This window comes from Dromiciops gliroides, chromosome 6, assembly GCF_019393635.1.
Source record: "Dromiciops gliroides isolate mDroGli1 chromosome 6, mDroGli1.pri, whole genome shotgun sequence".
In the NCBI taxonomy this organism is placed as follows: domain Eukaryota; kingdom Metazoa; phylum Chordata; class Mammalia; order Microbiotheria; family Microbiotheriidae; genus Dromiciops; species Dromiciops gliroides.
This window is the reverse complement of record NC_057866.1, coordinates 170,080,542-170,096,265: the sequence shown is the minus strand read 5'-3', so window position 1 is coordinate 170,096,265 and position 15,724 is coordinate 170,080,542. Positions and strand designations below refer to the sequence as shown.

Sequence of the window (15,724 nt, the reverse complement as noted above, 5' to 3'; positions counted from 1 at the left end):
ATAAATAATTGTAAATTGATTGATTCAATCCATAGGGAAGAATCGATCCCAGTGGTATTGGGATCTTATAGCACATATGGCTATATGCAGCTTGGTAGAGGTTAGGGGTTGCACTCTGAGACTACCCATCACTTCTTCTGCTGCTGAGAAAATAGAGAGAAGATGCCTTGAATACCCACTTCTGGCAGGACTGAGAACTTGGCACATCAAGTGTGTGTGGGGTGGACAACAAGTGTCCTCTTCATACCTCACTCCTATCCCATAACCCTCCTCTCTTGGCACAAATGTCTATCGATTGATCCCATCCTAAGGCTTAGGAAGGAACATTTAAAAAGTAGGTTGGAATGTAATGACCCTGGGCACCTTCCTAAATTCAGGCTGGATCCATTCCATTCTAGGTCACACCACACTGTTATCTCATCATGTCTGGGAAGTGGTTGCTTCACGCAGCTTCCTCGTCCTTTGTCTTCTCCATAGGGCAACAGCTAATGCTTGACCAGGCTTTCAGGATACTGTTGCTTCAGAGGGAAAAGGTTGGCTTTGACCAAGGGGCGGGGTGTGACAATGAGGGGGGAGGAGCAGGAACCTGTAAGCAAAATCTGGGAATCTGTGGGAGGTTAGGCTGGAGCCCAAGATAGGAACAAAGAGAGAGAGAGGAAAGGTTTCCCCACCCTTCTGGTAAGTCAGCCCCTTGATTGGCTCTTGGTCTTTTTAGTAGCTGCTTTGACAGACTGTGGCCAGCATCATCCTTGGAGTTCACATAAAAGGGTAGGAAGAGAGTGAGGTGCTTTAACAGAGGCTTGCTCTGCAGACAGGGGACAGAAGGGCAGAGCATTCCAGCCACTATGCAGTTGTCCTGGCATCCCCGGAGGTTAGCTCTGCATTGCTCCACGTTACTCTTACTCTTTTCAACATGCCAAGCAGTAAGTGTGACTACCCCATTACTATTATAACATATATATATACATAATATATAATACAATTTTCAGAATTGAATCACAAAAATATGGTGACCAGCTAGTGAAATTCCTGTTGTTTCCCTTCCACAGTATTTTGCCACCAAAGACAACTGCTGCATTTTAGATGAGCGATTTGTAAGTAGTCCTGTGTCTTTTGATTTGTGTTTGACAAGGAGGGGGCCTATATGGCAAGAAACCCAGGCCATTTGGCATAGGAAATGACTGGGTTTAGGTAACTGGGGTTTGTTTGTCGCTGTGGTTAGAATCCTGGGGGATTCCATTCTGAGCTCTCAGCTATTGTATATGTATTTGGAAAAATGCACTTTTCTGGTTATGTTGCAGGGTAGCTATTGCCCAACTACTTGCGGGATTGCAGATTTCTTAAACAAATACCAAACCACCATAGACCAGGACTTAAGGCACATGGAAGAAACCTTGAGGGATATTGATAATAAGACAGCAGAATCCACACTGCTGATCCAGAAAATCCAAATCGGCCAGACTCCTGATCCAAGACCTCAAAGTAAGAACAGGCACAAAGTTGGAAAAATAGAGAGAAAATAGCCATCCCCCCCTTTCCTTTGCCTGATTGATGTGTTTTCTGTGTGTGTTTCCCTTTCTGCAGATGTGATCGGTGATGTTACTCAGAAGTCAAGGAAGATGATTGATGAGATTATGAAATATGAAGCATTGGTTATCACACATGGAAACAGTATTAAGTAAGGACTTTGGCTTATAAAACTTGTTTTAAAAGGCTACTCTATTCCTAATCCAATGTTACTTGCTGCTGGGAGGGATATTTTCCTTGTCTATTTTTTTCTTTTTTCAAATACTGAAACTGGTAATATGCCTGATTATTTCACATATACCACAGGGAAGAATTTCAATGCCATAGAAATTTGTATTGTGTTATTTTTTTTCCTTTTTTCATATCAGTCTATGGGCAGTGGAAAGAGCACTAAGCTTGGATTCAGTAGGACCCAGGTTCAAATCCTTACTCTGATTTTACTCACAGTGTGGTGTTGGAGGGATCATTTCATCTCTGATCCACAAAATTCTCAGCTATAAAAGGAGGGAATTTAAGTGAGAGACCTCTAAGATCCCTTCAAGCTCTAGACATGTTTCTGTGGTCTTACCGTCCTCTAGTCCTCCATAAGGGAGAGGTCTTCTTGAGGCCTTCACTTCCCTATGATTGCCATTGTCCAAATGTAATTTTTTCCACTGGTGTCATATCTCATGTTCAAGTTCATGGAATATTAAAATGGACTTTTAAAATGTGGCACTATAGCCTTATTTATTTATTTATTTTTGAGCCTTTGAAGGGGTATTGGGGTCACAGGAAATTTACTTTGATTGCTCTTGTAGGTTGTTTTTAAAATAGCCTAGGACCAGGGGGCAGCTAGGTGGTGCAGTTGATAAAGCACCGGCCCTGGATTCAGGAGGACCTGAGTTCAAATCTGGACTCAGACACGCCACTTACTAGCTGTGTGGGCAAGTCACTGGGCAAGTCACTTAACCCTCATTGCCCCGGAAAAATAAACAAACAAATAAATAAATAAAATAGCCTAGGACTTTGGGAGAAATGGTACATGAATTAAAGAATGAACAAAAGGACTTTCTTCTTCTTCTTCTGGCTATGGGGGTTAAGTGACTTGCCCAGGGTCACACAGCTAGTAAGTGTCAAGTGTCTGAGGTCGGATTTGAACTCAGGTCCTCCTGACTCCAGGGCCAGTGCTCTATCCATTGCGCCACCTAGCCACGCCTACAAAAGGACTTCTTAATTGCTTATTATGTGGCAGGCACTAAGCTAAGTGCAAGAATTATAAAGAGAAAAACAAGCCATTCCCTGTTGCCAATGAATTAAAATTCTAATGGAGGAAACAAAGCATATAGGAAGCCTCACCTGTAGATTTGATGGAAAGTGCCATTGGTCCTAAAGGTGCAGTGGCAAGGGAATATAACAAACCCCAGACACTTTGGGGTTCATTCATCCTTAGTGACAGATTAGCGAATGTCAGGAAGACATTTCAAAGGGAGGTATTGGACTTCTACAGCTCTATTCTGCAGGAAAGGTCAATAGCATATTCTCCTATAAGAATGAGGTCCCAGATAGGTGTCATCTCCATATAATTAGACCCAAGTCCCCTCAAATTGGGCTCCTGCATATATGAAAATGAATGAGTAGTTAGTAGGTATATGAACGTGCTTGATTTGCTGACCTACTTTCTTGGGAGGGGGCACAGCATCATGGGAACCATGCTGGATTTGAAGTCCAAAAAGCTAGGTTTAAGTACTGAATGACATAACTCAGAGTTGTGTGATGTGGGATGTTAGGTCTCCTCTCTAAGAATTTTTTCTATTGTGTAAAACGGGTATAATATTTATGCTACCTTTTCCATATAGTGATCGTGGGAAATTTTTTTTACAAACTTTAAAGTGTGATAGAAATGTGAGCTAATCTCGAATTACTTGATGTGTTCATTTTATTCAAGCCCAAAAGACCATCCTAGATACAAGGCTGGTAGGGATCCCAGTGCTCAACTAATCCAGGGCCCTCATTTTGCCAAAGAAGTGCCTAAGGGGTTTGGTGACTTGCCCAAGATCACACAGATTCTAAGTGGAAGGGCCAGGATTTGAACACAACTCTCTTACTTCAAATCTAGTACCCTTTCAGTATGTGGTATCTTCATTTTTTGCCTATGTTGATGCCTACCTGCTGCCCCTTATGTTCATTCTTGCTGGTGAAAAGGAAGATCAAAATGAGCCCCAAGGCTCTTTGCTTGTGGAGCAGAGAGTTCATTCTTTCATACCTGCCACATAGGTGCAGACATCCACATCAAAAGTATATCCCATGGGGCAGCTGGGTGGTGCAATGGATAAAGCACCAGCCCTGGATTCAGGAGGACCTAAGTTCAAATCCTGCCTCAGACACTTGACACTTATTAGTTGTGTGATCCTGAGCAAGTCACTTAACCTTCATTGCTCTGCAAAAAAAAAGAAAGAAAGAAAGAAGAAAAGAAAGTAAACCCCAGTCTTAATGGTCACTGTTATATTTCTTCATTTTCCCCCATTAAAATTAGGGTGCTTATCTATATCTATATCTATATGTATAGAGATATATAGATATAACCTATATCAGATTACCTGCTGTCTAGGGGAGGGGGAAGGGAGGGAAGGGAGGGAGAAAAATCTGAAATTGTAAAGCTTGTATAAACAAAAGTTGAGAACTATCTTTACATGTAACGGAAAAAATAAAATACCTTATACATTAAAAAAAAATTAGGGTGCTTCCCCTCAACCCCATCTATGTCATTTTACAATTTTTGCCAGAAGAGAGAAATGAACAATTCTGTCTTGGGTAATTCTTGGGAACACAAAGCAACATTTGTGAAAGAGAGAGACAATTATTAGGGTCAAACAGGGCCTCAATTATCTTATTTTGGTGTTTTGTTTTGTTTTGGGTTTTGCTTGTAGGTATTTGCAAGATATGTTGCTTTCAAACAACCAAAAGATTAATCAATTGAAACAAAAGGCAGCTGAGCTTGAAGCCAAATGTCAGGAGCCTTGTAGAGATTCAGTTCAAATACAAGAAACCACTGGAAAAGGTGAGTGGGATATTAATTCTAGGATCAGTTTTTGGGAAGGGGAGGCAGAGTGCCAACCATAGATCACTCTATGGGGGAATGTTTCACTACTCGACAACCCAGTGACACTGACCTCCTTGCTGTTCCTCACAAGAGACATACCATGTCCCGACTCTCAGCGTTGTCACTGGCTGCCCCTGCCTGAAAAGCCCCTGGCTTCTTGACTTTCTGCAAAAAGCCTTTCTCCTTAATCTTAGTGCTTTCCCTTTGAGACCAGCCCCAGTTTAGCTTGGTTAGCCTTCTGTGTCCATAGTTATTTGAATGCTGCCTTCTCTAGACTGTGAACACCTTCTTTGTACCCACAATGCTTAGCACAGTACAGATCACAAAGAAGATATTTAATAAGTATTAGTCAACCAAATGATTTACTGTTTAGGTGGTTCGGAAGGAATTATAGCACATCCATCTTCTTTCAGGGAACGAAAACACTGTGCAATTTTGAGGAAATAATAAGCCTGGCCTTAAGATACTGAAGGCATTCTAAACTATGGTCTCAGGATTCTAAGACTGGAAAAAAAAATCCCAAGACTATTTATTTTAACCTATACTGGCACAAGAATTTAATTTAATTTAAATTAAATTTTTTTTTGGTGAGGCAATTGGGGTTAAGTGACTTGCCCAGGGTCACACAACTAGTAAGTGTCTGAGGCTGGATTTGAACTCAGGTACTCCTGAATCCAGGGCCAGTGCTTATCCACTGCACCATCTAGCTGCCCCATAGCACAAGAATTTAATCTATGATCACTTGGATAATCAATCATTCAGCTTCTGCTTAGAAACCCTTCAGTGATAGGGAACCAACTAGATTTGGAGGCAGCCTGTTTCACGAAAGTGCTAATAGTCAGGAGGTTTTTCTTTACATCTGCTTCTCTGCAAATTCTACTATTGCTCCTAGTTCTGCTCTTTGGGTCCAAGCAGAACAAAGTCTAATCTACCTTCCAGATGATAGCCTTACAAATACTTGAAGCCAGCTATCCTTCCCTAGTCCCACCAAGGCTTCCCTGATAAACATTCTCAGATGGTTTAGAAAATCCTCAAACAGCCTAATGTCAAACTCCCTTCCTGTCCTGACCATCCTCTGAATGAGCTCCAGCTTGTCCAAGTCCTTCCCAGAATATGCCCCCAGAATGAAACAAGAGAAACTTCAGTGACTGATATCAACCTAATTTTCCAACAGATTGTCAAGACATTGCAAACAAGGGGGCCTCAGTAAGCGGTCTTTACTTTGTCAAGCCATTAAAAGCCAAGACTCAGTTCTTGGTCTATTGCGAGATAGATTCAGCAGGCAATGGATGGACTGTGCTTCAGAAGGTATATTATTATTCTTCCTCCTCTTCCTCTCCTCTCTCTCCCCTTCCTGGTCTTTTTTTATGCTTCCCCTTTATCCTTTCTCTCCTCCTCCTCCTTTTCTCCTTCTTTCTCCTCCTTTCTCCCTTCTTCTTCTTCTTCTTCTTCTTCTTCTTCTTCTTCTTCTTCTTCTTCTTCTTCTTCTTCTTCTTTTTCTCCTCCTTCCTTCATCTTCTCCTCCTCTTCCTTTTTCTTTTTTCCTTCTTCTCCTCCTTCTCTTCCTCCTTTTCCTCCTCTTTCTCATCACTATTTTTGCTTTCTTTCAAGAAAACTTTAACCTCCAATGTCCACTCTCATTTTAATATCATGCCATCTTAAAACATAGGACTAGAAAAATAACTTAGAAAAGTTCAGGCTGCTACAAGAAGGTACAGTCTTCCAGAAGGTTCAGTCATGACACTCAAACGCCTATACCATCAACTACTTTTACCAATCTAGCATAATGGCATTTGAAGCCAGTAGACCTGTATTAAATCCCTACTCTGAGATTTATTGTCTGCTTGGCCTTGGTCAAGTCACTTCACCTCTTTTGGCCTCAGTTTCCTAAACTGTAACATTAAGATCAGAGCTACAACTAAGGTAGGATGGCTGGGGCCTTGCCTTGGGGCAATGAAATTTAGAACATACAGTCATTCTGCCACATAGAAGCTTCTATAGTCATTAACCTTCCCCACAACTGAATTTTTCTTACTTATTATATTATTTTCACAATATGCATTACAAAATTGATCCTAGACCCTGAAATGACTACTTACAGCTCTGGACTAGATATTTATTAAGATTCCTGTCACCCACAAATCCTGTATTATACGTCCTGCTTCAACTATTCTATCGAAGAAATAGGAGCTGGAACCTCTGGTTGTTAGATGTTTTAGACAGAACACAGAATGATCCCCTTTGATAAAAACAAGAATCTATAGTCTGAGTCCTGACTCATAGCACCTAAATAATCTATCCATTTACCAATATTTTAAAATGAAGCTGTAACAGTATGAATTTGTTGGTCACTAATCATCTGCTTTTGCCTTTGTAAATATCCTCTTAGAGATTGGATGGGAGCCTGGACTTCAAGAAAAACTGGGTTCAGTATAAGGAAGGATTTGGACATCTGTCTCCGAATGGCAACACTGAGTTTTGGCTGGGAAATGAAAAGATTCACCTTCTAAGCACCCAGACAACAATTCCATATGCATTAAGAATAGAATTGGAAGACTGGTCTGGCAAAAGAAGGTACAGTTTAAAAGGGGCATCTTGGGGGCAGCTAGATGGCACAGTGGATAGAGTACCTGCCTTGGTTTCAGGAGGACCTGAGTTCAAATCTGGCCTCAGACACTTGACACTGGGCAAGTCACTTAACCCCAATTGCCTCACCAAAAAAGGGGGACATCTTAAGGCAACAGACTCCCTGGAGTCCCTGGAGCCCTGGTGGCTTTTGTTAGGTGTTTGCCATAGAGCAGCATGACAAACCAGCAAGGCAAATGCAAAGTGGCACTCAGCCCTCCTCATAGTAATTCATTTGGTTCTTGGGCTATTTAATGGAGAGAGGACTGGTTCCAGCTAAAAAGCTTGGAGATATAAGCCAATTCTTAGAGGTTCAGTGCCCTGGTATCCACAAAAATCACAACAATGAGGTGCAAGGGTAGCATGGGACATCTCACATCTTTGTATTTTCCTAACTCATTAAAGGAGCAGTGATTGCTTTGATCAGTTTAAGTCATGGAAACATACATCCTTTTTTTGTTTGTTTGATTTTTTTTTAGTGAGGCAATGGGGGTTAAGTGAATTGCCCAGGGTCACACAGCTAGTAAGTGTTAAGTGTCTGAGGCCGGATTTGAATTCAGGTTCTCCTGACTCCAGGGCCAGTGCTCTATCCACTGCACCACCTAGCTGCCCCTCATACATCCTTTTGTGCTGAATTCCCTGCTTATACCATTAAAATAGTTCTAAATGGAGCAATTTTAATATATCAGTAGAATGAAGAAATCAATTCTGTGTCAAACTCGTCAGCTTTTACTGTAGAAATATTACCAAAGTAGAGCTTTTCCTCTCACAAATCCCCATTCTTTAAACATTGCACACCAATGAAGAAACTGAGTATTTTATATGAGCAGCTTCAATGGTAAATACCTATTTTCCTCCACGTTATCCCTCCTTTACAAATCCCTTTCCCTAACCTGGAAATTTCATGTGTCATTGCAAGCAGGATTATCTGTACTTTTCCCAATGCCCCCAGAGTGTGCCTGTCCTCCAACTCCCAGCAGGATGAGCATGCCAATTGAGTAACATCACTACACTCATACATGTGGCAAAGACAATACCTTTGGCGACTTCTAAAGTCCACATTTCTAGGAAAATAACTTAACTTTTTCACGGGATAACAATGCTAACTTTATCATACTCTCAAGTTTTCTAAGCTTGAAAAACCAAGAAGTAATGACTGAGGAAATAGCCATGGTCCACTAGGGTTCTGTCTACATGATGCCAAATATCTAGACAACGCTGAAAAATTCAGTCAGTTTTTCAGCTCTTCAAAATATCTGGATTTCTGGCTTCAGTGTAGCACACAGCCCTGTACATAGTAGGTGCTTAATAAATTATTGTTGAATTGCATTGAGTCTAGACCATATTTGTAGATGAATAATATTTTCTTTGGGGGGCAAGGGTATCTCCTGGTTGCCATGAGATATTGTAGAACCAGCATGAGTGTTGCCCATTTCTAAACTGCCCCATATATCTATTTTATGTTGCTAGAAATTTAAGTATAAATGAGTACTTCACGTATAAACACCTTGACAACCTCTAGGAATAATGCTGATATCTCCAAAAAAATGATACTATGTACAAATGAAGGTTTTGAAAAGCTATGGGGTAGAGGTGATTGATGGGTCTATTCCCTTTTCCATAGCACGGCTGACTATGCCATGTTCAAGGTGGGTCCTGAAGCAGACAAGTACCGGCTGACCTACGGCTATTTCATTGGAGGAGATGCAGGAGATGCCTTTGATGGTTTTGATTTTGGCGATGATCCAAGTGACAAATTCTTCACCTCCCACCTTGGCATGCAGTTCAGTACCTGGGACAATGACAATGATAAGTTTGAGGGCAACTGCGCTGAACAGGATGGCTCTGGCTGGTGGATGAACAAATGTCATGCGGGTCACCTCAATGGTGTCTACTACCAAGGTATGGCCATCTCTTCTTTCCTGGGTCAGTATGTTGTTTTCATGAAAGGCAATGAATACCAGTGTGCTATCATGGATTTGGAATCAGAGGGCCTAGATTAAAATCTGATTCTTCCTTTCTCTATGACCCCAGGAAGTCACTTGCCATCTTTGATCTCAGCTTCCTCATGTGTGAAATAAGGGGGATAGACTAGAAAATTACTAAGTATTTCACAAGTATGAACGCTATGATCCTTTTTTTAATGCAGAGTGAAAAATAGTTAAGAGATAGATAGGTACTTTTACTATTGTTTTTCCTTTTCTTTTCAGGATCAACACAGGATAAAACCTAGCTAAGCCTTAGGCTTGGCCCTATCATGGGGTATCTAACTGCTGTGAAATATCAGTCCATATGATTTCTCATGGGCTATACAATTTTCACCCTCAAAATTATTCTTTGTAATTACTGCACTGTTTCTAGAAGTTATCCCCTCCCTTATTAAGTATACTGGTCATCTGAGTAGTAGAATCTGTAAGTGCTCAAAACCATATTAGCATATATATGTATACATATATGTACATCTGTATGTATATGTATGTGTATGTGTTTGTCTTATCACTTACATGGTAGTCAGCAAGTTCCTGCAGGAATGAGTTTTTTTACATCACTTTTTTTTTTTAAGTGAGGCATTTGGGGTTAAGTGACTTGCCCAGGGTCACACAGCTAGTAAGTGTTAAGTGTCTGAGGCCGGATTTGAACTCAGGTCCTCCTGACTCCAGGGCCGGTGCTCTATCCACTGCACCACCTAGCTGCCCAGGAATGAGTTAAAGGGTGCTTTTTTTTGATGAAAGGGGGGGGTCACAAAAGGCCCAAGACAGAAATTATTATTTGGAAATGTGGGCAATAGAGCAGAGGACATGGTGGATATAGAGGTGCTGGGAGAGCAATGGGTACATGGGTAGGAAGAACAAAAAGAGAGGTAGCATTAACAGCCAATTTTGTGTATATTTCTGCTTCCTGAGGCCTCATGCTCTCTCAGTGAAATCCTTCCTCAAGGTCCTTTAATTCTATTCACCTTGTCAACCACGAGAATATAGACTTCAGTCCTTCAGAGCATTACTCTGATAGTCCACCCGAAGGCAGGGAGAGTCCCACATGTTGCTTTTGAGCACCCTAATATCCTCAGCTCCTTTCTCTTGAAAAACTCACTCTCATGTTGGCCCTTAGACCAGGGACCTTGCTTCATGGGCTACTGACTTCTGCTTCTTTCATGAAAGCTGCATGACCAAGGTCATTCCTGCGTACCAAGCTGGTGACTCCTGACTCACTCCTATACTAGACACTAAAAACAAAACACATTTTTTGAAGCACAGGAGGTTTGCTGTTTTCTTTACAGCGAAGGTTGTTAGCAATACTCCAGTGCCAGTTTCCTGGAGTACACTATTGTTGGCTCAGTTAAATACCCCCAGTGGAGATAGGCCAATTACCCCATTAAACATGGTGGGGAAGACATGAGTCTTTCTCACTTGCCTTTAGAAGGATGACCCAAGTATGTCGATTTCAAAATTGCTAAGTTCAATGAGGAAGTGCCACTAAATGTGTTAAGGACAATTTAGAATACCATTAGACTCCAGGTAGATAGTATATATGGGGCTGGCTGAATGAAAATCTGCCAGCACTTATGACCTGCTGGTGGATCCCTCTAATAACCCAGGGTCACCTTCATGCCACAATGAGGCAAGACTTTAGCGGAGGATATTACATATTATTTTTATAAATGGTAGAAAATAGCACATTCATACTTCCATTTCACAGATTTGCTGCTTAATAAGATATATTTGCATAATTTATATTTTAGGGGGCACTTACTCAAAATCATCAACTACCAATGGCTATGATAATGGCATTATCTGGGCTACCTGGAAGTCAAGGTGGTACTCCATGAAGAAAACTACCATGAAGATTATTCCATTCAACAGACTTTCGATAGATGGCCAGCAACAACACTTGGGTGGAGTCAAACAGGTGGGCTCGCATCACATGTTATAATAGACTCTTAAGAAATGATTGAACACTGTCCTACTCATTCCGGGAGGCAGACAAATTCTCTCTCTTTTTTTTTTATTGGCGGGGGCAATGAGGGTTAAGTGACTTGCCCAGGGTCACAGATATAGTAAGTATCAAGTATCTGATCCCAGATTTGAACTCATGTCCTCCTGAATCCAGGGCTGGTGCTTTATCTACTGTGCCACCTAGCTGCCCCAACAAATTCCCTTTTCATTAAACTTTTCATCTTTCATTTCCTATACTTGTTGATCATTATTCTCCTGAATTCAACCTGGGATGAAATTTACTGCTTTTTGGCTTTATTAGATGAACAACTTAATGATGAAATAGTTTATGCTTAATGATTTTAAAAATAAAATGTTTGTTTCTAGTATACATATGTATGTACATGCATACAAATATAAGTATATATTTGTGCATATATGTAAAATATATGTATATATAGTATACAGGGAATAGATGCATGTGTATATCTAGATACACGTATGTAAACTATGTTTATACAATGAAGTTCAATCTTATGGTCAAAAGTGACCTTAAGGTAAATTTTGGTAATTATCATCTATATAGTATAGTGGTTTAAAAAACGTATAGGCAGGGGCAGCTAGGTGGTGCAGTGGATAGAGCAGGGGCCCTGGAGTCAGGAGGACCTGAGTTCAAATCCGACCTCAGACACTTAACATTTACTAGCTGTGTGACCCTGGGCAAGTCACTTAACCCCAATTGCCTCACCAAATATATATATATATATATATATATATATATATATATATATATATATGTAATTTTTTTTTGTTTAAAGTTAAAGTTTATTTGTATTCTTTGTAGGAATATCTATAGGTAATATTTTTAAGGCAGCCTGTTTGTATTTGTAGTATCTAATTACTCTTGTTTTCAAAATACAGAATTATAATTCTTTTTCTTTTAATGTTTTCCATAGGTTGGAGATGTTTAAAAGGAGGCTCCAAACATGACCTATACTTTAAAGGACTTTTATCTGAACAGAGACATTTTGTTTTATCAATGGGAGAGTGGACTTATGCCCCACATACTTCATTTTCGCAGTATTGATCTGCAGTATTGGAACTGTCACAACTTTGTGCATGTGATAATTTATGTGTCATTTCAATTAAAAAATTCTTATCCATGAACAAATGCCCTATGCCATTACTTGATCCTTAACCAAAACCCAAAATATTTCACATTTAAGGATATAGATGTTTCTTATATCACAGGATGGGCATGTAATGAAACATATGGGGCAGTTGTAGAAAAGCAGAAGACACGTCTCCTGACATCAAAAGAGTTGACAACAAGCTGCGATAGAAGTTCAATGAGACTAAACACCAGTAATCAGGAGTGACAGAAGTGTAAGACCTATGTAGTCATAAACACAAGTCACAAAGTCTTGGAGAGCTAAATGTAAACAGCTACTTTGATTCCAAGAAATGCCCATGAGTGCCAAGGAAATGTAATGCATAGTGTTCCAAAAGTCTCCATGCATTTTCAAGCTATTAATGGCTTAAAATGCACTCATACTTTTGGGACACTCATATTTAAAATGTTCGGAACATTCACATTATGCCTGAATTTCAATATTTCTTTCTACATTCTCTATTATTGTTGACTATGAGACTGTAAGCTCCATGAGAGCAGGGACAGTAGTTTTTTTATACATATATATATATCTATATATCTAAATTGTGTTTCTTGCCCAGCACAGTAGTCTTGTGTACGGTAGGGGCTTAATAAATATTTCTGGCATTGAATTCAATGGAACTGGCCTGGATTTTCCTTTTTTGTGGCATTGGGCTCATACGTTTTATGTTTGTGTGGCCCTCCTTTCTGTGCAAGAATTCTGCTTTGTTGTAGATCTCTTGCACAGAGAATGAGCAAAGAGAAGAGGCTTGAGGAATCCCCCTGTCACATTCTCTTTGTTTCACACATGATACATCTATTGACTATTCTTTGGGATGCCATAACACAGTGGATAGAGTTTGGGATAGCAGCCAGCTCATTACCTACTTGTCTTGAAGAATCTAGGCAAATGGAGCAAAAGGGATTTCATAAACTGTATCATCTAACTCTCTATCATTTAACTGTTGAGTAAACTAACACACAAGGGATAGGAAATGACTTGCCCAATGTCACTCAGGTGATAAGTTGTCTTTCTCGAAAGCCAGTACTCTTTTCTTGCCTCCAACTGATGATATTAGTTGTCAATCACTTCTAGCATTTAAAAAATAAGGAAAAAAGAAAGATGTAAGCATGAAACAAGAATGTTTAAGAAAAAAAACTGTGCTAGCTGAATTTTCTATTCTGTGGCTTAGTAGCAAAAGCACTCTACTTGGAGTCAAAGGATCTGGGTTTCAATTGTCTTTTCTTGGGGGGGGTGACCTTTATTTCCTTATCTATAAAATGAGATGTTTAGAAGAGATGGTTCCCAAGGTCCTTTCTCACCCTAAACCCTGTTATTTTATTGCCATGTCTTTAACTACAAAATTCCTTTTCCCATTGATTATGTTAATCAACTTATGCTAATACCTGTTAGTTTTAGGTAGAGGGAAAAAATGTTTTCCTCAAACGAATGAAAAGCACAAATTTTAAAATAGTCCACCATTGGTTTTCCACATTATTGGGCATAATGATTCTAATAATTCAAATAGTAGATAATCTAAAATCTAATCAGCTTCAGCTTTAAAGAACCAACTTGTTTTTCCAATCCTCTGCTTAATCCTTCACTCTTTTGTAAAGATGCAAAGCATTCTGGGGCCTCCACCCACACAGTTGGACCTTGGAAAGACTCCAGCTACTCTTTAGGGATATGCTCAAAGTCCACAAATGTTGAGCTGGTTTGTCTGATGTATATTATGACCTTTAGGCAAAAATCTTCTTCTAGGGAGAGACTGATTAAAGATAAATATGAGGTCATATTAAGCTCTTGAACTCTTTCAAGTTATTGAGTTGAAAATGGGAATGTTGTGTGATCATCATAACTACCAAGATTATATCTAAGCTCATTACCTAGCTGGCTGACTCTTTTCCAGCTTAATAGTTGACCTTGGTGGTAGAGCAGTGGTTGGTAGAAAAATATTTAAGTGTTTTTGCTTAAAGGAATTTCCCTAGTGACTATATAGGGAAGCATTAAAAATTGGTGAAGTTTGGGGACCAAAGTAGCAAAATTCCAATTTAAACATTAACCAAAGAGCTTAAATTGTAGTACTCTACTATCCTTTGCCCAGGCAAAATTAATATACTAGATATGTTGAGTACTATACCCTTTCTTCACTTTCTATTTACCAACTGAATTAGTAAAATTGAAATAAGAAAATATAGTTCATTCATCCATTTATACAATCATTAATCCATCTATTCAACATGTTTAAGGTGCTGTGCTAGGGAATGATGAAGTTATACAATACATGAATAAGACACAACAATCCTTGCAATCAAACAAGGATCTTATAGACTAGAACTTATTCTCTCCCTCCCATCTATAATTATATTCCACTGTTCCCCAGCAATTACTCTTCTCTGCCCTTCCCTATCCACTGCTGTTCACCAATTTTCCTTCAGCATGAATGTCTCCTCAACCTGACACCATCCTTTCTTTCAGTACTTATCTCTTATTATGACCCTCCAAATACTCCACAATTCATCCTAACATGACTACTCTTTCTGCTCAACATAATATATAATTGGGCAGCTAGGTGGCACAGTGGATAAAGCACCGGCCCTGGATTCAGGAGGTCCTGAGTTCAAATGTGACCTCAGACACTTGACACATACTAGCTGTGTGACCTTGGGCAAGTCACTTAACCCTCATTGCCCCACACAAAACAAAACAAAACAAACCCATAATATATAATCTCCCACCTCTGAGATTGTGTTCACATTTCCCCCTATGCCTGAAAAGTCTTATTTTCCTCTCTTTGCCTGTTGAATCCCTAACCAGTCATTAAAGCCAAACTCAAATGCTCCTTCCTCCATGATTCCCTCAAGTGGCAATTGCCCCTTCATTTCCCTAGAGCTCATTTAGCACTTTTGTTGAAGCTCATCTGTATACTTCTGTATTATTCATATTGTGGTTATCTGCAAAAGCATCATATCTGTCTTCTAGACTCTAAGTTCAGGGGCAGCTAGGTGGCACAGTGGATAGAGCACCAGCCCTGGATTCAGGAGGACCTGAGTTCAAATCCATCCTGAGACACTTAACACTTACTAGCTGTGTGACTCTGGGCAAGTCACTTAACCCTCATTGCCCCACAAAAAAAAAAAAAAAGACTAAGTTCTATGAAGACAGGGACTGGGTCTTAAACTTTGTAGCTTCCCTAGTGCATGGTGCTCTGCATACAGTAGGGCACAAATAAATGTTTGCTGAACTTAATCAGACCCCAGTAAGGTCAGTTTCCTAACTGTTCACCCCCACAAACATCATGCTCATTCCCAACTCCAAGAGTGGAAAGGACTCAGGAGATTGATATTGATCTCACATTTTTGCCTAAAGATCATGGTGCGCATCAAGACAGACCTGATCAATATCTG

General features: G+C 39.9%; 1 protein-coding gene across 2 annotated transcripts; it reads left to right on the top strand.

Moving 5' to 3' along the window:
- The first annotated feature begins 747 nt into the window (after window positions 1-747).
- FGG (fibrinogen gamma chain) lies at window positions 748-12,953 on the top strand. 2 transcript variants are annotated; one of them, XM_043970878.1, is made up of 10 exons: window positions 753-923; window positions 1,050-1,094; window positions 1,302-1,482; window positions 1,585-1,678; window positions 4,434-4,564; window positions 5,781-5,914; window positions 6,996-7,180; window positions 8,856-9,133; window positions 10,971-11,137; window positions 12,120-12,953. In XM_043970878.1, exons 1-10 carry the CDS (start codon window positions 846-848, stop codon window positions 12,132-12,134), a joined length of 1,308 nt encoding a protein of 435 aa, XP_043826813.1. In that variant the 5' UTR covers window positions 753-845; the 3' UTR covers window positions 12,135-12,953. The 2 variants fall into 2 exon arrangements, with proteins under 2 accessions (XP_043826812.1, XP_043826813.1); XM_043970877.1 differs by lacking the exon at window positions 12,120-12,953 and having other exon boundaries at window positions 748-923; window positions 10,971-11,161.
- Window positions 12,954-15,724: the final 2,771 nt, after the last annotated feature.